The sequence below is a fragment of the Ammodytes marinus genome (genome assembly GCF_949987685.1).
Source record: "Ammodytes marinus genome assembly, chromosome: 21".
NCBI lineage: Eukaryota > Metazoa > Chordata > Actinopteri > Uranoscopiformes > Ammodytidae > Ammodytes > Ammodytes marinus.
The window spans coordinates 20,551,387-20,575,904 of NC_137225.1; the positions used below are offsets into that span (position 1 = coordinate 20,551,387).

Consider the following 24,518-nt stretch of genomic DNA (forward strand, 5'->3'; position numbering starts at 1 on the left):
CAACATTTAGCATCCATAGGCAGATTAGACTTTTTGTTTTTGTTTTAACAGCAAATTTGGAGGTTGCAGGGTACATCATTAGCTTACAGAGGCAATCCTTCATGGCTTCCATTTTTATTTTTTTAGAGCTTCAGTATTTTATTTAACCTTCTGCTAAGGATTTTTCCTTTCACCTTAACAGTTAATAAGGGAGAGGAAATAAGATCAGGTGTCAGCACAAAAAAAGTTACTTGATTAATACACAGGTAATGACCTCAAACCTTTGGAATCGTTAGACCTTTGGGGAAATATGTTTGATTGATAAGACTGATATCACTAACAGCTTACCTGTCCAAAGGTAACCAAATCAACCAACCAACATCTCTAAAGTTCACTGCAGTGGATTTGTCAGGAAGTGTATTTCCAAACACCTGGACAGTTTTGATAGACATTTATTTTTTGCTTTGAATATGGTTGCTTGAGTTTTTACCAATGGAATATCATTGTGAGTGCATTGTTCAACGTTACCAAGAAGCCTTAATATTGGGTGGACAAAAAAAACAAGGCGAACTGCACCCTCCAAAGGGACAATGATTTGAATCAACGACTATCAAAGCTCTCTCGATCCCATTGGAAGTTCACTGAACTGGCATTACGTAATGCAATAGTTGACGTCTTCCTTTACTGAGGCTGTACATGGGCTGTAGTGAAAGAGACATTAACCTGACAGTAGATGTTTCAACACATTAGGGGCTTTGCTGACTCACTTATCAAGAGTGACTTGCAGAACGATGACTAAGCAGGTTCGGTGATCAACTTAACAGACAAAGACATAATGGTTGTTGATTGGGACCTCAAGGGCTAGGTCTCTCTAACAAGCACATCACTATGCAACTCATCGAAGAAACGCTGGATGGAAAGAGAGAGACTAGTCCCCATAAGTACCTTTGATCAAATATATTTAGGATAAATCGAGACTGTCAGACTTTGTCAGAACAAATACATGTATAGATTCCCAATCTATACATGTTATCCTTTTGATTTATGAGGATATTTAAAAGTGAAAGCTGGTCAAAAAAATGTGATGGGAGCCGAAACATAACAAGACCTAGATTCACGCGCTCCCCCACTAACTCATTCAATCAACACTCAGTCAATTCATTTGCAGTTATCTTTCATTCCTAATCATCTCCCATTTCAGCAACCTCCAGCTGGCTACACACGCACACACACACACACACACACACACACACACACACACACACACACACACACACACACACACACACACACACACACACACACACACACACACACACACACACACACACACACACACACACACACACACACACACACACACACACACACACACACACACACACAGATTCAGTGGGTTGGAGACCCCTCTAGAGAGTGTGTCCCTGTTGATACTGCAGTGACGCAGGCCAGCCAGCTGTGGTGAGAGCAGCAGCTTTCCAGGGAGCTGTGTTGAGATGCCAGCTGACTCTGTGTTCAACTCTTCTGTCTGAACACACTGAAGCTAATTATGTACTTTTTGTTTTTGAGTTATGTTCGATCTGTACATTTTTTAAAAGAATTGTGTCAGTCTCCCAGGGGTGTAAAACAAAACTCTGGGCCCCATACACAAGTAGTCTCTGTGTAGTGGGCCCTTTTTCTACCTTGATCAATGTCACACATTTTTTGATTTTTGTTTTACAAAGAATTGAGCCTACAGCTATTCACATGAATCTATAGAGTTTATTAGTGTAGTCTGATAACTTTTCATACTAAGTTTAAAAGTAGTGTTAATCAATTATATGGGGTGAAGTCATTAACAGTTTGAAATCACCCAAAATATAAACCCTCCTTCCCATATTGTAACCTATAATTGCTTATATGGTCAAACAATGTTACTGTAAATAAAGGTTTGTATGCGCTTTCCTTTTGCCTTTGATTGTGGCCCCTGGAAAAGGTATAAACAGTTTTGACTGGGTTGATAGATAAAACACTATATAACATGGTTATTTTTTACGCTGACTGAAATGAATATAACAGCTATTGTAAAGCACCTGACTTTATCATAAGAGCAAAAACTGTGGCACTCGTCAGAATGGTAACGCAGCCACAACCGAAATATGACGCCCGACTGGATGCATCACATGAAGCATACACAAATAAGTGTGTGCTAGACCGCTTTAGATACTTAACTCTGGCTGTGGGCAGACAGAGAGATTTAAAAAAATAAATAAAAAAAATAAAGTGGTGGGATTCTATTATTAGACTAGTACAGTGAGCAAAAATAGCCCCAAAAAGCAGCAAGCAGCAAGCAGCAGTGTTTAATTAACTTGGAATGTGTACAGTAGACAATAAAAATGCAAAGTGTGTGTGTGTGTGTGTGTGTGTGTGTGTGTGTGTGTGTGTGTGTGTGTGTGTACGGGGGGTTGATGCAGAGGGAAACACTTTGGTACATTTACTGTATTAAGGCTCTGTTAATATTCAGTATTAACATGATATGTACATACACTTTATCAGTTGAATCTGGGAGCAGCTGTCTGGTTTTCCACAGCTTTTTTAGGGCCATTTGGAAGCAGCAACATAAGGCACTTAACAAGATAGTGAGTGTGACATATAATGAACTCATGAAGTTAATATTAATTTTATGAATATTTGTAAATGAATGTGGTCAGTAGGTTACTTAATCAAGTTCAGGCGTCAATGGTCTGATCCAATTGGTTTATGTGCCTCTCTTAGACTTGGTGGGAATTAAAAAAAAAATTATGGTTTGAATGCTGAATTATTATAAGGCTTGGCAGCTATATGCAACCAGAAGGGCGACCTCATATTAATGGAGCACTTACTGAAATGAAAATGCCAAAATAGAATATCGTATATCAGTCATCCGTCGATGATGCAGTACTACAAAAAAATACATCAGTCTGGAGATATAAACATGAGTGAAAGTGAAAGTGTTAAGCCATGGCTCCAGTCAAAAGAACAGACGCTGCTGAATCTCAGCCTTGTGTTATCACCGCGGTTTCTTTGGGACAACTGCTACCAGCTAAAGGGGAGAAAGAGAGAGAGAGAGAAAAAAAAATAAGACTTCCAACTCATTTAGTGTTTCTGTCTCCGTCTGAGTGGAGTATGGGATGGTGCCGCCTCGGGAATCATTCTGTCACAACAAAAAGCTCTCGAGCTGCTTTTAATGTTTTGACATAAAATAGTGACAGCCCTCCGGTTTCGCCCATGGCCTGCTTCTCTTGGTCAATATCATCTCCTACTCATTCCTCATTTCTTCTACGTGTCTTTTTTTAATCAACAGAACACCTTCAGTATGAGCGGGTGGGAGGGGGGAAAGGGGAGGGGGGGGGGTGTTGTAATAGCAACGGATCCATTTTTATATGAAAGCCGACACTCAGTGCCTCACGGGAAGGGCATATGCTTGCTGGAGGGAGGTAATGGTTTCTTCCCCGAGGTGGGCAGAGTGTAAATTACATCTAGCATCGGGCCCTGCAGCACAGCCAAGACCAGAGACAAGGCTGCTGCCACTCCACTCCCACAATCCCCTGCCCTACTCATCACCAGTTAGATCTTCTGGAGAGGTATTCCCATCTTGCTAGGGCACAGCGGGATTTATATGAGAGAGGGAATAGTCTGCCTACATGTGGTGATGCTATCTCACCTTTTTTTCTCCCAATCTCTCATACACTCTACGCTCTGCTCGTTTAGATAGATAGAAGGAAACTTCCAGCTACAGCAGTGCACCCTCAACGTCAACTTTTTAGGAGACTTTACGGTAATTTAGAGAAGGAATAAGGGAAGTAGGGTTCGAAGTTAGGGCTGAAAATGATAACAGCAAACTCTCCAGATTCACTAAAGTCAAATTGAAAGTGTCAGAGAAGCTAGGGCAGAGTAGAGTAAAGGAGAGAAAAAGGCTGGCGGACTGTGTGTCACGGCCTGTCAGGTCAGGATATATTATCCCGCGGCCATACTGTTTCTCATTAGCCCCCTGATGTGCTGTGAAGCCCTGCTGCCTGCCTGCCATGCACTAGAAACCAGAGTTGGGGTGAGGTGGCACCTAGGCCCAGCGTGGCATCGAGACATCGAGACAATGCTGAAACCGGACAGGTGGAAAGTAAAGGGACAAGTAGCAGGGGAATAGTAACCAAGGGCCACTGGTCGGAAGCAACAAAGTTTCTCTTGAACTACCTTTAAAAAGGTACAGTGTGTAGAAATGTATCGACATTTTTCAGAACAGACTATGTAGATATGAAATATAATATTAAAAAATAGTTTTAATTAGTATATAATTGCTTGAAAATAAAAGTTTTTTGATAGCTTTAGAATGAGCGTTTTATATATTTCGAGGTGATTCTATATAACACAGATACAAAATTTAGAGACAGGAGGAGCTGTTGCCAAACACCCCATACAGTAACAAAGTATTTTGGCTTTATTTAACGGCCCTCAGAATGAAGGTAAACGCTTTTACTGTGCAACATTTCAATGGTCTGTCTGGAATACCTCGAGAGGATCATCTGCTCAAAACTACCAACAGACACGTTAAAACAATCCACATGAAAAGTCTTTTTCTATTAAAGATTAATCAATATTTTTCATGCAATGTCAACAGGCTCAATTGACCAGAATGCAATGCAGCTGCTAAGACAACATATTGCATTTTCAACAGTATACATCGGATATGCTTTTTTTGAGCTATAAAGTCTTTCAATCACCAATTAATATATTAATAGCATTTGGACAGAATGAACAGAAGCATACAGTATCTGGGTTGCTAATATTAGCAATGAACGCCCAAACAGCCGGAGTGATCGTTTTTATAAAAGGTGAATATAAAAGAAACTCTAATTAACAAGTGATCTCTGGGAAAATTGCACTGCAAAAAAAAAAAAAACACCAAAGCGATGAATGCTTAGCACAAAAGGTGTGACTAAAAGTTATATAAATAGAAAGTTTGTCGATTAACACTTTAACATACGAGTTAACATTCATGAGTGCATAAGCAGCAGAGCAGGAGGCGTGAAATTTCTCGCAGGGGTTGAAAATACAGTGAGAGAAAGGAACGCCTGTCTCTGGGGCATCCTGCACTGGTGCACACACAGATGGGTTGTAAGTAGCAAAGGGACAAATAAATCCCATACGGTGTGTTTACATGCAGCAAAGTCACTTGGTTATTGTCGTCTTTCTGCACCAACAAGATTTCTTAAACATATTTTTTTTGGCATTTTCAAGCTTTATTGGATAGTACAGAGTTGAGACAGAAAGAGAGGGGGGGATGACATGCAGTAAAAGGTCCACGGGTCGGAGTTGAACCCGCAACCACTGCAACGAAGGCCGGAGCCAATGGTACGCGCCCTATCCACTAAGCCATCAGAGCTCCTAACATTATTTGACAAGAACGTTGCAAAACAAATGCCTGTACATGCAGAGGCTTAAACATGTTTTTCATAGCACACAGATAGTGACAGCAGTACCCAGAGGAAAATGAAATACAGTAAATCAAAAACTAAAGCTGATTATTGATTACTTGTTTGCCATAGCTGAACAGTATATATCTGCAGATTGAAACATCTGTGCACATACAGGATTAACTATATATAGAGATTACGCTTCAAGCTTCAGAATCATACAAATCATACACAAACGGGGGACAATTTAAAATGAAAAACTAACATCAAAAGTGTCTTAGCAATGCATTGGGCCACCATAAGCCTTCAGTGCTCATTGGCATATTATTATCCTATTCTATGGAGCTCTTCTGGAGGGATACACAACTGTATACTTCCATAAGACATTCCCCTTCCCATTTTTTTTAATGAAGGTGCCAAAGAGCGTTTTCTAGCATGTCGCACCAACATCTCGGCAAGTTCAAGGTTGAGGTCTGATGATTGCAAAAGACATGAAATATAGTTCTTCTTGTGCATCATGAAAAAAAAGACAAACCGAAATAATCTACAGGAAAGGCGAAGTGAATGTGGATAAGAGAAACGAACTGATGATTGTATTGTTCCCTAACACTAATGATCTCTTCTGCAAGCTACCGTGTGACACGTGAGCTGCAGCAATATTGTAATGAGAAGTAAAATCATGTTTAATTAATGAGCCTTTTGCATTTCCCTCCCCCCCCCCCCCCCCCCCATTATTGTGAAGCACCTACAGTACAGAGTGTCTTTTGACAAGTTGAGGCCAGGTGGCACCACAATGCAAAACGCCTCTGATGCATTGCTCTCGTCCCTATTTCTCGTATGTGTGCCTCAACTGGAGGAGGCAGAACACAATAGAAATAAACTAAAAATAAACAAGTAACAATAGCGATCCAAACTCTAAATATCTGAGCCTCCCCAGCAGCGTCAATAAGAAGCATTCAAAAGAGACAAACGCAGGGCTGGCAAAGCTAATCCCGGGATCACATTGTGAATCAGAAATGCGTGTCCGCTCTCCTCCTTTCTCTCATCTCCATTCTCCACAGCCAGACAGAAATAGCCGGCTTTGGCATTGCCATAATTTTGCCTTCTGCACTCACCGTTTCCACTCACTTTCCCCTTCAAAGGATATGGGGGGCTGAAGTTATTGCATGTGACACACTCTGGAGAAGAAAGGGAGGAGGTGTGTGTGCTTGTGTGTGTGTGTGTGTGTGTGTGTGTGTGTGTGTGTGTGTGTGTGTGTGTGTGTGTGTGTGTGTGTGTGTGTGGATCACATGTGTGTGTGTGTGTGTGTGTGTGTGTGTGTGTGTGTGTGTGTGTGTGTGTGTGTGTGTGTGTGTTGCATGTGTGTGTGCCGCATGCCATGGGAGCAGGATGAGATGTATCTCTTGCTGCTTAATAACAGTGGAATTATTTAAAATAGAAGCAGCAGCGAGCGAGCGAGTGGCGGAATATTTCTGAATCTATATTTAGATTGGGAGTGAAGCGTCTCACCCGCGCAGCCCGTGCTCATGGGAGATTCACAGGGGGGGGGACATGGAAATGCATCAGGGTGAAGATCAATCTCGCGTGCTGCAAGAGAGCCATGTAGAAAGACCCTGTTTTCACATGATGGGGCCGAGATATTTGATCAAAATGACATCAGCCGTGTTCACATATACAGAGACCATTACAGCGTTGCATTGCACAATCTAAACTGAATTCCAATACATCTAGAGGATTGAAAACCAGGTGGGATTTATTATATATGGGAGAATGCTACTGAGTCAAGATCCCTTTTTGTAGAACCTTTTCACAAGCGATCTATTTTTAGCATGCCGGTGCCATGGCTGACACCACCAGCTGGATACAGGATCATCATCCACATTTAATTCATTCACTCACCAATAACCTGACTCCCCAGCTCGCTTTCACTCTGAAAACATTTCACAACGTTATTGCTTTTTCCAGAAACCTTGTTGCGGCAAATTGCATTGATTAGCCGCCTCTAAATCAGTTGGCTTTAATTACATTCCCCCTGCATTGCTTCGGTAAGCATATAGCTCCACATGATTGCAAGTAAATTGCAATTAGCCGACGCCCCGAGCCCCCCACGAGGAAGACATAATGGTGGATTCATGTTAATCAATGGCATGTGTGGGTGTTGGGCAGAGGCCGGCCATATGCAAGGATAATGAGGTGCTTGAGAAGTTGGTAAACAATGTCACTGTTTTTAATTGATACAAAATAACACAGATTGATTTTTCGCTGACATACAGCAACCTATAGCAATAATTACCAGGGTAATTTAATGGTCTCGACATGTACAAGCTCTATTAAACTCCATATTCATCCAATGTTGTGGTATATAGAATGAAGGAGGAGCCTCAGACTCACATAACGTTTACTTAAAAAGCCTTTCTCGGGGCGCCCTTAGCTCAGTTGGTAGGGCGTCCCCCCCATGGGCCTCGGCCAGCAGCGGACCCGGGTTCGATTCCAGCCCGCTGTCGTTCTCTGCATGTCACTCCCCTCTCTGCCCCATTTCAACTCTGTCTCTACACTATCAATAAAGCATAAAAATGCCCAAAAAAAAAAAAAAAAAAAAAAAAAAAAAAGCCTTTCTCAGTTCCAGGAAGTCCTATTGCTCCAAAGGAAACAATCTCAAACCAATGCCAAAGTGAAAATCAAAGAATCACCATCCCTAAGAGTTGAGCTTGTGTGGCTAAAATAACTGAAATTCTAAGATCTGGGATGTAAGAATAAACGTTTAAGAGGCCAATTTTTTCCCCTTATTGAAAAAGTCCAGAATAATAATTAAGTCTAAAAAGTCTTAAGGTTAAATTCAATTAAAGGGTATTTGTTTTCTGTGGCTAAATGAGCACAGTCTGTATTAAGCATTGCGAAGGGCTGGTCAACAGATGGTAGTGTTGAAAGGCTGCTGGGTGCATTGACCGGCTCTGTGTACAGTTAGCAGGGGGTCACCAACAAGCCCTGGGATGTTTGACTCCGCTGGTCCCGTTTCATCACACACACACACACACACACACACACACACACACACACACACACACACACACACACACACACACACACACACACACACACACACACACACACACACACACACACACACACACACACACACACACATACACACACACACACACACACACACACACACACACACACACAAACCCTGCAGATCACAGCTCCATGCGAACATAAACAAACAATAAAAACACGCACCAGAATATAATTTATGGATTGGGGGTTTGAACATGTGTCCTACAAGGTAAAGCAACACTGCTCTGTGCCGCTGCTGCAGAGATGAAACTTTGTTCTGAGCTTTAGATGGATGAGCGGCAGCGTGAACCGAAGGTTGAACTGAATGCCAACCTTCAGTCAAGGAGAAAAAGATTTTTATGTTCAGCTCAAAGGAGCATGGCATGAGGATTATCAGCAAACACGTCAAGAAAGGGAGCACATGAAAGGACACGATAACGCACACACACACACACACACACACACACACACACACACACACACACACACACACACACACACACACACACACACACACACACACACACACACACACACACACACACACACACACACACACACACACACACACACACACACACACACACACACACACACACACACACACACGTATATCAGGCTTACCGGAAAGTAGAGAAGCAGCGCTCCACACAGGATGGCTTCCAGCAGGACCAGACCTGATGCTCTGATACTCTGCCAAAAAAAGAAAGATACATTATTTATTAAAATCATACACTTCATCATATACTTATACCTACTTTAATACCTTTTCCGCCACTTGGAGCAAAGACAACATGCTATTAACACAACAGTGACATACTATTTCCTTAAAAAGCTAAACGTTTAAGTTTCGTAACCCACAGTACAACCAAAACTTTTTTTTGCAGCATAACACATAGTAATGTGTTCAATTCTTGATTGAAAATATTATTAACAGCAGTTTTATTTTTAATATATGTTCACTATGTACATGGCACGATGTAGGAAGAACAGAAGGTCATTTTATGTATGTGGTTTTCAGAATTATAAAATGTCCAAAATCTTAAAAAAAAGTTATTAGAATTATTATTTTCCTTTCTATATAATGTACTTTGGGTAGTTTGACATTCCACTTTCAAGCTGCCCCTCATAGTGCAAAAGGTATGCACAAGTACAAAACGAAAGGATATCATCATACTCCAGGATCATTGAATAGTGGAATGTTGCCTTCTTCTTGATATAAAAGAAAAGTACATTGAAAGCTCATGCCCAGAGGAGTTTTCATAGAAGGGCTCACCATTTTCAGTCCCTTTGTGTTCACCTCTTGTCTAAGATATTTAACAACATATATATAGTCCCATAATTGACAAGATGCTTGAGGCGGCTTTCAAAGAGCGGTATACACTGCGTCCCCATTACAAAATACATTCAAAAGACACAAAAGCCACAGCTATGAAAGCCGAATAGGCGGATAATCTTGTTTAAAAAATATATAGATTAAAAATAACATAAATCTTCAAATCAAATAAAGTAATTGTCTATGAAAATGAACAGTATTTAATTGTGTAGAAAGTCTGTGAGAAGCTTTCAAACTAAGCTCTTAAACTTACTTTAATAAGATTAATGGAGATCATATAAATAGGGATTCAATAACTATGACAAAGCTCTGGAGTATCTAGGACCTTTATCTGCTCTCCTTTGTTCAACCCTGGTTCATATAATGGCATCGCCTCAGGTGTGTGTGTGTGTGTGTGTGTGTGTGTGTGTGTGTGTGTGTGTGTGTGTGTGTGTGTGTGTGTGCGTGCGTGTGTGCTGATTCTTCAGACTTACATGTCTAAAGCTCAAGACAAAGCTTTTAATTAAGCAAATTAATTGCCAGTAGCAAACAGAGGCTCAGAGGATTTCATAAGTTCGGGGCAAAAGTTGACTTGGGTAGGAATTGAACTTTGTGAGTAACTTATTAATATCACCAAGGGAGCTCAACAGCACAAGGCTTTTCCCAACCATGACCATGATAAAATAAGACATGAACAGTGTCTACATTCAGGGCAGCAAATGGTCACATAGATACAAAATGGAAGTTACCATTTAGCTACCAGTAGTAGTCGTTTTTGTATTTGTAGGGTAAAATCTTGCATTTTCACTGAAAAGTGAAGCAATTTGACTTAAGCAGATCTTAGTAAAAACACATGTACTGGTTGAGTGGGCAGAACGTAAGTACAATTCTTAAGAAAAGAAAAACCAACAGAGACGTCAGCTTTACATAGTTGTTTTGCCTTCACATTACCACTCACACTATGATAGATGAAGCAGTCGGTGGCCCGGTGTATTGTATAAATCACAGTAAATTTCTCATTTGCACAAAGTGGTCGCTGTCCAAGTTGTTGATATAGAGTTGATCTGTGGTTGGCTGAGCCGTTTGAAATGAGTTCAAAGAGTTATTGTGACCACCCACACACAGATTCACTGGTTTATTGATGCAAAGGGCTTTGATGACCATATGGCCCAGAAAATACATCAAACACGAAACCGAGGTGATAGTTGTAATTATGAATTGAATATGTGTAGGTCTCTCTCTGATGCACTGCTGAGATGTACAATACAAGTTAAAAAATATGTTATTGTTTGGTGAATTATCTTAAAGCTAAAGTGGCTAGTAATTTTTTTTCACATAAATTAATAACGGTTACATTCAAGCCATCGCCAAATGAGCAGACACAAAGTTGATTAAGCCTCATCAGCTCCTCAAAACTCTCTCTGTATTTCTCAGTATGGCAGCAAACTGGTGTTGCCCCCAGACATTAGTACAGGAGCTCTGAAAAATCCCAAGTAGCGCCCACGAAATGTTTCAAAAGATACGCACTGTAGCTTTAAAGTTTTAATACATTCAAAAATGATATCATTGAGAACATATTAAATGTGTCAAACTCTGTATGGGAATGTGAGTTATGGACATGTATTGAGTCATACCTTATTCCTGCGAAAGTGGTAGATGATAACCATGCCCACGAAGACAATGAGCAGACAGAGGCACTGGAAGGAGAGCACCACCATGCGTAGAGCCCCGTCCTCTCTGGCCACACAGGGCGTGTCGTCCCTGCAGTAGGAGCAGCCCTGCTGGCACGGCAGGCAGTCGCTGGAGGAACCCTCGTCCGCATTGGGACCACTGTCTGCAGCTTTGCCCTTTCTACCCATCGCTGTAAAGAAAAAGAAAACTTTTTTTAAGGCTTGATAACAAACATTTAACAATCAAATTGTTAGCTCAAAGTTTATGAATAAGTGTTTGAAATTTTTAACTACAAGTACTGGATAAACTTTTGAAATGTTGGCTAGAACTGATAGATAGTGGAGTGGTTAAATGGTTTGCTAAAAGAATTGGTTGAATGGTTTAAATTTTAAGCAAAAAAACATTTGAAACACCCAATCCAACTTCGAAGTTGTAATAGCACAAATGCAAACATGACAAAACGCCAAAATAGTTCAGCTGTCTGCAGCTGCATAAAATTATGCTAAACGACAACCCGCCCGATCAATTTAAATGAATGTATATGACCGGGGTTGTCGATGAAGGGGCATACCAGTTCACCTGACCTTGCTTTGTGAGTAATTGGATATTCTGCGTATTAATTCTGTATTATTATTTTGACTTAACGCTGAGTCATCTTAAGACATTTCCTTATAAACATTCCAGAAGTATCATATTTGATCTTGCAGATGTAATTTTTACATGTTAATTCAGAAGTTCAATCTTAAGCTTCCTTGTTGGGTTTTCTGCAGAGACAGTTTTTATTAAAGATAATTTTATTGGCATTTTCAAGCTTTATTAGATAGTACAGAGTTGAAATGGGGAAACGGAAAGAGAGGGGCAGTAAATGTCCACGAGTCAGATTTGAACTTGCGACCACTGCAACAAAGGCCGGCGCCAATATGGTACGCGCTCTGTCCACTACGCCACCAGAGCACCAGACAGTTTTAATAGACAATAAAAGAGATGTAGTGCTTTTAGACTGAAGCGTGCTCAGTACATGTATGCTTATCCCTCGCCGACCTTACAAGGATTCATCGACATTGTGTCAACAGAAGGGAGGTGGATCTATATGTGTGAACATGAAAAGTAAACACGAGCTGCGCCTTGTTCAGTCCCTGGCATATCATACAAGGCTGATAACCACAGAGAAAGCACACAGAGACATGCCTGAACGTAGTCATTTAATCCATATGAGAACAGGGACACTGGGGAGTGTGACGACAGAGAATGTTGGTTCAAACCATAAAGAAATCAACGTTTTTTTTGAAGAGGAGTGCATGATCTTGGCAGGGAAAGTCCATGTATCCAGGAGTTACCTTAGTCAGAATTATCTTGTATCTTTTTTTGTACATCTTATGCTTGTCGTCTGGAACATTTGTAAATTTGGTCCAAATCTAGGCCAAGTTCTCTCTGTATAATCGTTAAAAAAACATTAAAATAAAATTACAGTTACAGTTACAATTACAGTATTTTGCCATCTTGACTCACTTAAGGTGATTTTTTAAAAAAAATGAAAGTCTTTTTTTTTTTAAACAGCCACTTAACCATTAACTGCGTCAGACAGAGCCGCTCTGTTAACAAATGTGGTAAACAAGAAGAATCTTGGCAACCTGTTAGGGTTTTTTTTTTTAGAAATCCCTTGAGAGATGCCCATATGGTTGGACAGATAACAAATGGTGGCCTTATATATATATAGAGAGAGAGAGCTTTGATGGAGGCTTTATTGGAAACAGCCATTGTCTCACAGATTTGCAGGGATTTTTTTGCCTTTAAAAAGAAACTGGCCTATTTTTCAAAAAGCTATGACTCGGCACATCATTGATCCCTTATAAAAAGACTACTTATCTCCATAGCAATGACTCATATCCTGGCTTGCTACAGTACTGACAGTCAGAGAAAAGCTTTGCTAGTAGCTACAGTTACTTCACCCACAAGATCCATAGTGGAACAGCACTGGGAGGACAAAGGAAAGTGAGTTGCACTGGTTCTATCTCTCTCTCTCTCTCTGCAAAGGAGTGTCAAGGATGTCCCCTTGTGGATTAACAGGCTTGTTATTGGCCCCATGGTGGGCTAGACTGCAGCACTACGCCTCGCTAACAGGCCTGCCTCTCCTCGCTATTATTGTGTTCCCATACACACAGGCACACACACACACACACACACACACACACACACACACACACACACACACACACACACACACACACACACACACACACACACACACACACACACACACACACACACACACACACACACACACACACACACACAGGCCAAGCTTTCATGGAGACTTGCACACATGAACACGCACAGCAAACAGCACAAACAGGCAGAAGCAGGCAGCACAGATATGTAGCCCACTGAGAAAGAAAAGCCTTTTTGGCTTCTCTGTGCATGGATGGGGAATATTTTAGGATATAAATATGGGTGCAGTAAGACGGTGGAAAAATTGAGTGAAGGAGGGATGAGGATAAATGCAGAAGAGTATTATTGAACCCGGACGTTAAAATTTGTAAACATTGTTCCAACTTTACCGAAGTCTGGAACTGTCCAGTTTATTCACGACATTGTATTCCATCTTTATTTCAACATTATATTCCCATTTTATTCTTGACATTTTGTATTGTCCTTCAAGTGCATAAAGAATAAAAAAAACTTCCCCCTCTCATGTGTTCCCTCTTTAATGGTCCTAATTCTCTTCTGCAGGTAAATGAGTAAGAAAGGGGCTAAAATGAAGATAGAGACAGAGGAAAGTACCTATGGAGGTTTGAATTGGATGAGGTGGGAGGGAAAGTGGATTGAAATGAAAGTATGATGGAGAGAGAGAGTGACGGAGGGGAAGGTGAAAACCACTGGGGTTCTGTGTCTGCAAAAGCCTGTTTTAATTATCTCACAGCGGACAGAAGAAACTGGCAAGAGTACCTATACCATTAAAAAGACATGTTCCATCTTGAACCTGATTAGCCTCCCATAGTACTGGGGCAGCGGGCTACTTCAATCTTCAGCAGCCTGTCTCTCTTTCATCACCACATTATAATGTCAAATATAAGGAGGAAAATATGGTTATTTTTTAATATTTCTGCAAATTTCAAGCAGTCACAAAACTAATCCAATGAGCTATATTTGTACCAAAGTAGAAGAAAGAGGATATTTATATAAAAAGAGGGGTCTCTTCAAAAACAGGTAGCTCTGTTGATTGTTTAACCATTGTTGGCAAGCGAAATGGATTTGAAAGCTGAGCTGGATTAAGGACGAAGAACACAGTGTCCAACTCTAAAGTAGATAATTAACATCAACCTGAGGGATATCAGTGTACAGTAACGTTACAAAGAGATATTTGATTTTTGTATTTGTTCTAATTGTCTTACCAAATTTCACATCTTTTCTTTTGCCTTCCTGTAATGGCTCAAATCAGGGTTGTGATAACTGACATACTGTAGCTATGCATGCCATATATTATGTTCACAAAAGTTAGTTCCATTGATTTCCAGCAGCATCACATCAGATTGAATCAGGTTAAAAAGAGTTGATGCTCAATACATCATTTGTATATGCTGAAAACTCACTTTAAAACTAATGTAAGTGTATACTCCTTCCTGCTCCTTTTCAGGCATATCTCAGCAATACAGATCATTTGTTTTATTTTATTTTATTTTTTTGTGAAAACATAATTTTTGTTTATTGTATTTCCATGCTTTTCATTTTGTTTTGTATGTTTGATATGTCTGAAATAAATTGAAAAAAAAATAAATAAATAAATAAATAAATAAATAAATAAGTCTGACAAAAATAGAAATACCTACAGTTTCAGATAACTAGAACCATCATCGGTGGGCAATATCATTACAAATAAGTTCTCTTCCTTTTTGTTGTCCAGAATTATAATGCTGTTTTTAATCTGCTTTCAGGCACATGGAGGGAGCCTTGTATTGATTATATACAATACATGACCTGAGTTATTACTATACGTGTCAAAAGTCAACAACTGTGCCTTCATCAAAAAGTATTCTATCACAAAACACATTCTTCTGATGGATTACCATTAAAACTGACCAATGAAGTCACCTCACAGGAACCAATCATCCATGAATACATTTAAACACAGTGATCGATTTACCGCTGACTTACTTGCAAAGCCATTGACAGCCAATCTGTTAGGGTGGTAGAACCCTTTCCTGCAGTGGCACTTGTACTTGTCCAAGACAAATCCATGACCCTGGATCGGCAAACACTGTGAAGAAAAAAAAACAACAACATATACATCAACATCAATAAATTAGTCATTTAAAATACTTAATAAATCATGTTAAAGTCAAACCCTTCCTCTTGTAATGCAGTCTGATTAATCTCCAATATAAAAGCAATTAAGACATGTAAATACTAAACCAAACCAATGAATATAATGTGGGGACAAACAAATTGAGTTAGGGACAAGGGTCTAATTATTTAAACTGTTAGATTCCCTCTCGCCTTCTCACCACTCAATATTAAATTAGTGAAACCTCTTCTCTCATTTAAAGTCTGATAGGAAACAGAATGAAGACAACAAGAGGGTCTTGAGGGGCCATCTTGCCAGTCTGAGTGTGCTGTTTGCCAAATTACGAGATATAATTAATATCTAAATTAAGAACCGACTTATTTGCACGATTAACACGAGAACCATTCATTCCTTTTTATGTGGGAATGAGATTCCATCTTCGCCTCTACTGGATGTGGAAGTCACATCGCCACGATCACAGCCACAGTCCCCACAGTGGAGCGCTGCTGTGAAAAAAGGTCGCAAAAAGTTGGGGTCCCTTAAAGCAAATGTGCCACCGAAACCCCGCAACAAGCCAGCTCACTTTAAACGTGAGCAAAGGAATGATGGAATAATTGGAACTGGCACTGAGAGTAACATTGGAGTGGTGAAAACAAAGCTGGTGAATGTGTTTGCCACTAGGTTTTCTCCCACTCTGGATGCAGACACGCTGCGTGACTATTTAACGGAGAAGTTGGAGGCTAAAACAGTGACGTGTCGAAAGATCGAGTCGGCCCGCAGCAGGTATGGCTCTTTTCACATCACCGCTGAATGTAACAATGTTGCTGATATGTATGATCCAAAACTCTGGCCCGAGGGGACTTATGTTCGCCGCTATTATGAGGCCCGTGTACCCAAGGTTGTTGGTGAGGGGGGGAGTGAACTGAATTGCCATGGTACACCTGTAGCTCCACACGAGAGCCGGTCTGCATTAGTAGCTGCTGGGATATGAATGAACCTTACTATGAACATCTGTGTCGTATCTTACAATGCGCGTGGACTGCGTGTTGGCCACAGTGAAACTGATAAATCACGCCGTGTTGTTGTGGACAAACTGATGGAGAGATGTGACATTTTGTGTGTTCAGGAGACGTTCCTGGCTAAACAAGACCTGGGAGGACTAAATTCTATACATAGGGACTTTCATGGGGCAGGTGAATCAACAACTGACTTGAGCGCTAAAGTCGTCCGGGGGAGGATCCCAGGGGGCGTGGCCACCATGTGGAATAAAAAATATGACCAGTTGGTTAATGTTATACGACTGGGAGTTGACTGGGCAATTGGAATTGAGCTGTGTTGTAATGATAAGAAAATAATGATTTTAAATGTCTATACGCCATATGAGTGCATGAAAAATGAGGATGAGTACCTCAGTAGATTGGCATTTATCATGTCTTTTATTCAGGACAATCCTTCTACCTGCATATATGTTATTGGTGACATGAATGCTGATGTAACTGATGCCAACTCTTTATTTGGTAAACATTTGGCTCAGTTTAGTTCAGACAGTGGATTGATTTTATCAAGTAAATTACTATTGCCAAATGATAGTTATACCTATATCAGCGAGGCCTGGCACTCTACTTCGTGGCTAGATCACTGCCTTTGTACAGTGGATGCCCATGACTCCATTGACATTATGAAGATTGACTATGATTTGGCTACTACGGACCATATACCCTTTCACATGGTCTTGAACACTGGCAATTTACCTGTGTTGTTGCCTGTGGATAAAGGCATTGATGTAAGAAAAATAGATTGGACAAAACTGTCTAGCACAGATCTCAATAAATATGTTAGTGATACTGATGCTTTGCTGTGTAATATTCAGGTACCAAGAGATGCCTTATGGTGTCGGGATATGAACTGTAAAGATGATCAACATTGTAAAGAGTTATGTTCTTTGTATGAAGCAATTGTGGAGTCTCTTAAAATTTCGAGCAGGCCACTATATAAACATAGGACTAAAGTGTTCAATGCTAAGCCAGGTTGGAAGGACCATGTAGAAGAGCTCCATGCAGAGGCCCGAAATGCTTTTAAAGAATGGGCTGAGTCAGGCAAAAGCAGGCATGGCCCTTTATTTGAAAATAAAAAATGCACTAATGCTAGATTTAAAAATGCACTTCGCTATATCAAAAGAAATGAAAACACTATGAGGTCAGATTCACTGGCAAGGAAGCTGCAAAAAAATAATGTTAATGACTTCTGGAAAGAAATAAAAACTATCAATAATTGCAAAAAATCTCTTCCATCTAATATAGATGGTGTGAGTGGTCCTGATGAAATTTCACAGTTATGGCGGAAACAATACTATGAACTGTTAAACTGTGTAAAAGGTAATATGTTTGTAGTGGATAGTGTATATTTTAATGATGATGTTATTGTCACTGCTGCTGAAGTCCATGAAGCAATATTGAAGTTAAGAGATAACAAGGCCTGTGGTCAGGATGATATTACAGCTGAACATGTTAAACTTGCCAGTAAGAAACTATACCCTCTGGTGGCTCTATGTTACACAGGCCTTTTTGTTCATGGAGTGTTACCAGATTCTATGCTCTCTGTTGTGCTAGTACCAGTGATAAAAGATAAAGTGGGGAAGCTAAACAGCTCTGATAATTACAGGCCAATAGCTTTGGCCAGTGTCATGTCCAAAGTGCTGGAGACAGTTCTACTGAGTAGACTTGAGAGGTATGTCCTGTCTACTGACCACCAATTTGGTTTTAAAAGAAAGCATGGTACTGATTTATGTATTTTTGCACTAAAGGAAATTTTAGATAAATATAATAGGCAAAATTCCACAATGTTCATGTGTTTTATTGATGCTTCTAAAGCTTTTGATCGTGTTAATCATGGGAAATTGTTTTTAAAATTGTCTAAAAGTGGGGTCCCTGGTTTTTTAATTAGAATCTTGGTCTATTGGTACTCGCATCAGGCAATGAGGGTGAGATGGGGGAGTGTAACATCTGATCCCTTCCATGTTACCAATGGTGTTCGCCAGGGCGGAATTTTGTCTCCTTTTCTTTTTAATATGTATATGAATGACTTGTCTTTGATTTTAAATGCATCTGGTACAGGCTGTAGGATTGGGGACTCACTCATTAACCACCTTATGTACGCAGATGATCTGGTCATCTTTAGCCCATATAGTGCTGGTCTACAACAGCTTCTGAGAGTATGCACACAGTATGGTGATGATTTTGACATAAAATACAACGCAAAAAAGAGTAAGATCATGATTGTCAGAAGCAGAGGAGACAGACAGTCAACCTTCCCTGACTTCTATCTGTCTGGCACTGCACTCAGTGTGTGCAGTGAAATTACATACTTGGGCCATATTATGTCTAATGACCTGTCTGATGACAATGATATCTATAGGCAGCGTCGGAAGCTGTATGCACAAGCGAACATGCTCTGCCGTAAGTTTAGTATGTGCTCTGTACCTGTCAAAATCTCACTCTTTAGAGCGTATTGTACGCCGCTGTATACTGCCCACCTGTGGTGTCGTTATAAACAAGGCAGCATAAGAAAGCTTACAGTGGCCTATAATGATAGCATGAGGCTACTGCTGAGAGCTCCAAGAAGCTCCAGTGCAAGCCAAATGTTTGTAAGTGTTGGGGTCCCTACCTGCTCTGCTGTGTTACGTGGCCTGATGCATGGATTTATGTGTAGGGCATCTGAGTCTGAAAATAACTTAATTGCAGTTTTGGCCAACCCTCTATGCAGTTCGGTCAGATTTTCTTCCAGACTGTGGAACCATTGGCGATCATGTCTGTATGCTTGGCACTGAATATTGTGAAAGGCTGTGTATTTTTTACTCTGTGTTTGTGTATTTGTTTATGTTGTTTGTGTTGATATGGATCCCCCTGGGTCTGAAATAAAGAATTATATATGTAACACATTTGGGTCTTTCTCACAAAGCTAACATTTTCTAAGCTCTATGTCTTATTTTCACACAACGTAAACATGTTTTTGCGATAAACAATGATAATGATAATAACTTTTAAATCCTAAGAAATAGTCCAGAATAGCTGCCGTACTTCAGCTTGGCATTTGACACGCTATGAAGTGTGTGTGACCTGACAACAAGATCCAGAGGCAAAGCCAGTGGCAGCGTCTACTCAACAGTCCCTGTGATGATTTTCACAGACTGGACTCCGCAGGTTTTAACAGGCAGCTATTTCTGACTATCTCTCAAGGTCTTTGGTGATGTCTGCAAGAATTTCTTTTTTGACTACAGTAATCAGTTGAAGACGGCTCCTCGTTTCAGTGGTGGCAGCCTTGAATAAGGCTCCTTTTGATCTAAAAATTCCAAACCTGTTTACAGCACTTTGCCACCGCGTATCTAGACTTCTACGGCACATTTTACGGACATGACTTCTGTTGAAATGGTTTGCCCTTTTAAGGTGATATGTTGCAGGGGAATAGGGTAACATTTTTAACATAGAAATATCATGATGAAACTTTGCCAGTTGATACTTACATAAAAAACTTTTTTTTTTTAGAACTCTTTGAATAAATGTGAAAATTGGCAACATCTTACTAATTATGCATATTCGCATCTCTTCTTTGATGATGTAAGCTACCCAATTAATGTGTGTTTGTGTTTTAAATAGCCAACCAGGCCAGTCTGAGAGATTTAAAAGAAACCAGAAAAGGCTAAACTGATGTTGAGTGAACAAAGAGCTCACACACTGCTTAGAAAATGGTACATTTTATTTGGGCAAATTGGATGGATACGTAGTTGACCATTATATCTGTTCCTCTTGTTTAAATGGTTTTGATTTAGGCGTCTGAGTCATGTATCCCTTCATAGAAATGAATCTTTAAAAGGAGCTCCGCGGTGCACCGGGAGTGAGGTCACTGATTCCATCTCTGATTCTCCAGCAGACACTTGTCTCCTCAGGACAGGTGAGGCGGGCTGCAGCTATTGCCTGCCACTGTTAATATGCCCACCTCAAAGAGAGAGTGGAGGAAACTGCCTTAGACAGGTGTGTGTGTGTGTGTGTGAAATAAATAAACTTGCCTTGCCTTGCCTTGCCTTGTGTGTGTGTGTGTGTGTGTGTGTGTGTGTGTGTGTGTGTGTGTGTGTGTGTGTGTGTGTGTGTGTGTGTGTGTGTGTGTGTGTGTGTGTGTGTGTGTGTGTGTGTGTGTGTGTGTGTGTGTGTGTGTGTGTGGGTTGTTGGGTGGGTGGGTGGGTGCGTGCGTGCGTGCGTGCGTGCGTGCGTGCGTGTGACAGGGAGGGACAGAAATAGCCGTGGCAGAGCAGTGCTGTGGTAATTGATGTGTTGGTTTGGATGTGGACTGTGATGAACAGGGAGCTCAGACACACAGTCTGCCTCCCAGTTACATGCCATCAGTCTCATGTCTAGCCAAGAGCCGGACTCTCACCAACGGGCTACAAAATGGAGAATTTGGATTAGATCACACTCCCAAATATAAAAACAGAAAACTCCACAAGACACCTTTAAGGCCTCGGTCGACTAAATGATTGTCTAAGATCTCGGTTTTCAATGTTAAAAAGTGAATTCAAATAGTTAATCAATTTTAGGCTAAAATGCCAATTATTTGATGGTTCCAGCATCTCAAATGTGAGGATTTTCTGCTTTTCTCTGACAGTGTCACACTGTACGTATATGACTTACTTTCAGGGTACATTCAAACTGAGATGGTCTAAATAGGATTACAACCCTTTCAATAGATATACAATATACAGGGAAGCCTGCGAGCTGGTTCAGACAGTCAAAGTGTGATGCTACATTCACACGTGACATGCCATACCCCTCTATGCCACCAACCAAACACATTCTCACTATTTAAGCCGGGATATTACATCATCACTAACTTATATTATATGTATACTGTATATAAAGTATATACAGTGGAGTGGATGAGGCCAGAGCCTAGATGCAAAACGCTATATTTTGCTCTATAATACAACATTCTACACCCGAGTTGTCTGACTGAAATATAAACTGTATATAGCTACATATTTTCTAATTATAACACAACAGACTTTAGTAGTAGTCTTAAAAAAGAGCACACATTGGCAGTGACCTACTTCTATTTGCATGACATATTCTATTAATAATGGGTGATGATGATAATGTTTCTTTGCAATATAGCGAGCAGCTCAGGCCGCCATATTGTTCTGAAGGCATCCACTGTGTAGACAGGGAGCAGACATCACATTGAGTTAGCAGATAATTAATTATGATTGAGATTAATGTGTATTATTGTACAGAATCTCAAACTGCTTGTCCCTGATAAGATCTGACATGGATGCAAGAAATAGATCTGCCTGCCCTTTAAAAACCGAGTGGACATTTATTACAACATAACAGAGGAGACATCAAGACTAGGCAGAGGGATATGAATAGAAATAGCACTTCTTATTACAGTAAATAAAACCAATTTTCACCTGTCAGCTTCCTGTAGAGGCAGAAGGTGAGTAAATATAATCTGCCTCATTTATTCTTTATGACAGTCACATGTAGGAGAGACACCTACAGCTTGTACTGTGCGTCTCCAGCACCCCAGGTCTCCCTCTCCACCAGCCCCACTCGTTGTTGTTTACATCCCAGCTGTGGCGGCTGTCAATCACACACACATTCTGACAGGTTAATTGCCACGGTGACATGTGTGTGACCGCGAGCGAGAGCCTTTTTATCGGAGTGCGTCACGCCCGGTCTGCCTGCGACAGAGCACTTATAAAAAAAAAGGGCTGCAGGACTCAAAAATAGACCCACACACACACACACACACACACACACACACACACAGTCTCTCTCTCTCTCTCTCTCTCTCTCTCTCGCTCTCTCACTCTCTTGCTCTCTCTCTCTCTCTCTGGCTCCTGTGCAATTTCTTACATCACTGCTTTCTGTGACATTGTGATTAATTCATGATTTAATAGTGATCTAAGTTGACATTTCTCTTTATGAATTCAACCCAAAGGCAAAGATGCAATTGATTACTACATTGTCAAAAGTATGTGGGCACCCCACTTTTAGAATGGGGCTTATTTTTTTTCAAAATTTTGGCTTGGACCTTCAATTCCAATTAATCAACCACTAATAGGCCTCTGTAGATAGTTGTAATGATCCTACGGAGTGCTACAAAAACCCTGAGGAAATAGCATTTTCCAATAATTACAGATTGAACAATAAGATGCACAGAACGGAGGCTAGAAGGAGTAAACTTGGCCGGAGGGTAATTCACTAGTCTTCTAGTACAGTTGTGAATGTGCACTGTGCTGTGAACTGCCAGCTAAAGGCTGTGTATGAAGGCACCAGGCAAAGACAGCGTTAGCCGTTTGGTACAAGGAGGAGAGCAAAACACCAAAGGGAGTTTTTACATGCTCTGTTAAACACAGAAGAATCCTGCTGCGAGTCTCTTCTCCTCGACACTTTGCCTAATGACATTCATTAAATATAAATAGATGCACATATTTTTCAACGATTTTGCACATTACGATAAAATTACCCCTCTCAGGGAGCTACTTTTCAGCATTGGGGAAAAAGTTGTTCAATGGCGTTCATATCAAGTCCGAGAGAGTAAACTAGGTCAAGTTGGTTAAGTTATCTGTATTAGTCAATTTACACAAATAAAATAAAATAATCATCTTTTCGCATATCCCCTCTTAAGTTACTTACCACACTTTCGGAGGGGGTCAGAGTGCAGGGTCAACCGTAATACACCACCCAGTTCAGGGACCAGTGCATGCTCAATGACACAATGGAAGAGATGGTGGGCACCGTAGATGAAATACCAGCTACCAATAGTTTTACTAGTAACACCCTCCTGTCCAATGCCGCGATCGAACCAGAGTACTAATAGTTAGATGTCGGCCTCTCTTCCTCTAGGCCATCTTCCCACCCAGTGTGCAATGAGTTGAATGATACAGAAATGTGTAAATGTACACTGTTTTCCGAACATAAGGGTGTGGGTTGACGTCATATTGTTAATGGATATTACAATTGAACATTAAATGTCATGTCTGCTTAATTGCTTGATTAAATTTTAATTGTCTTTTTAATATTACATTTGCAATGATGTAGTGATTGTATTACATACTGGTAATGTTAATGTTGTCACACGTCATCAGTTCATTTGTAGCCCACAATCACTTGGGGCATTAGATGCATAAAAAACCTGACACCATCCACGCTTACACTTTCAGTTGGATACGATTAAAAAAAATCACAGGAAGGGCAACTTAGGTGCGATCCATCTTTTCACGCTGTATCGACAAGTTACGAAAAGGAGAAAAATAATTACAAAATTCAATAAAAAGTAGATTAAGGTTAATATTACACTTCCTAACTCCACCTTCTGACTAATTGGCTGTCATGGAGACTATTAAGGGAACAAAATACATTTAGCTCACTAATGCTTCATGATGAACAGGTCCGTATGTTACAACAGCCAGACTAAGAGTTCGGGTGTAGCTCTTTGCATTTAAAAGAGAGAGGAGAGACAATTTTGCCAATCAATACTGCTTTTTAAGACTAGAAATTGCAAGGTGAATAGGGTAAAATGTATAACTTATAGATATCATGAAACTTTACCTGTTGATTACATACTTTAAAACAATTACGGAGGCAAAATAGCCAAGAATCTCAAAATTGACCAGGTCTAAAAAAACAACAACATTTTTGCCTGCAGTGTCTCGCCCTACAGAGCTGTCGTGCAGGGACTGTGCTAAATCAATTGGTGCTGGAACCTGCTCAGATTTCAGGCCTGTGCATTA

At 40.4% G+C, this 24,518-nt stretch overlaps 1 protein-coding gene across 1 annotated transcript in view; it reads right to left on the bottom strand.

The window, feature by feature from the left end:
- The window catches only part of gpr158a (G protein-coupled receptor 158a), a gene marked incomplete at both ends in the record, with an annotated part of 62,677 nt that overhangs the window by 12,514 nt on the left and 25,645 nt on the right, over positions 1-24,518 (bottom strand). Inside the window, 3 exons of the mRNA XM_080050296.1 lie at positions 9,090-9,158; positions 11,415-11,641; positions 15,604-15,706. Coding sequence (XP_079906422.1) covers positions 9,090-9,158; positions 11,415-11,641; positions 15,604-15,706 — 399 coding nt within the window. The remainder of the gene's footprint in view (positions 1-9,089; positions 9,159-11,414; positions 11,642-15,603; positions 15,707-24,518) is intronic.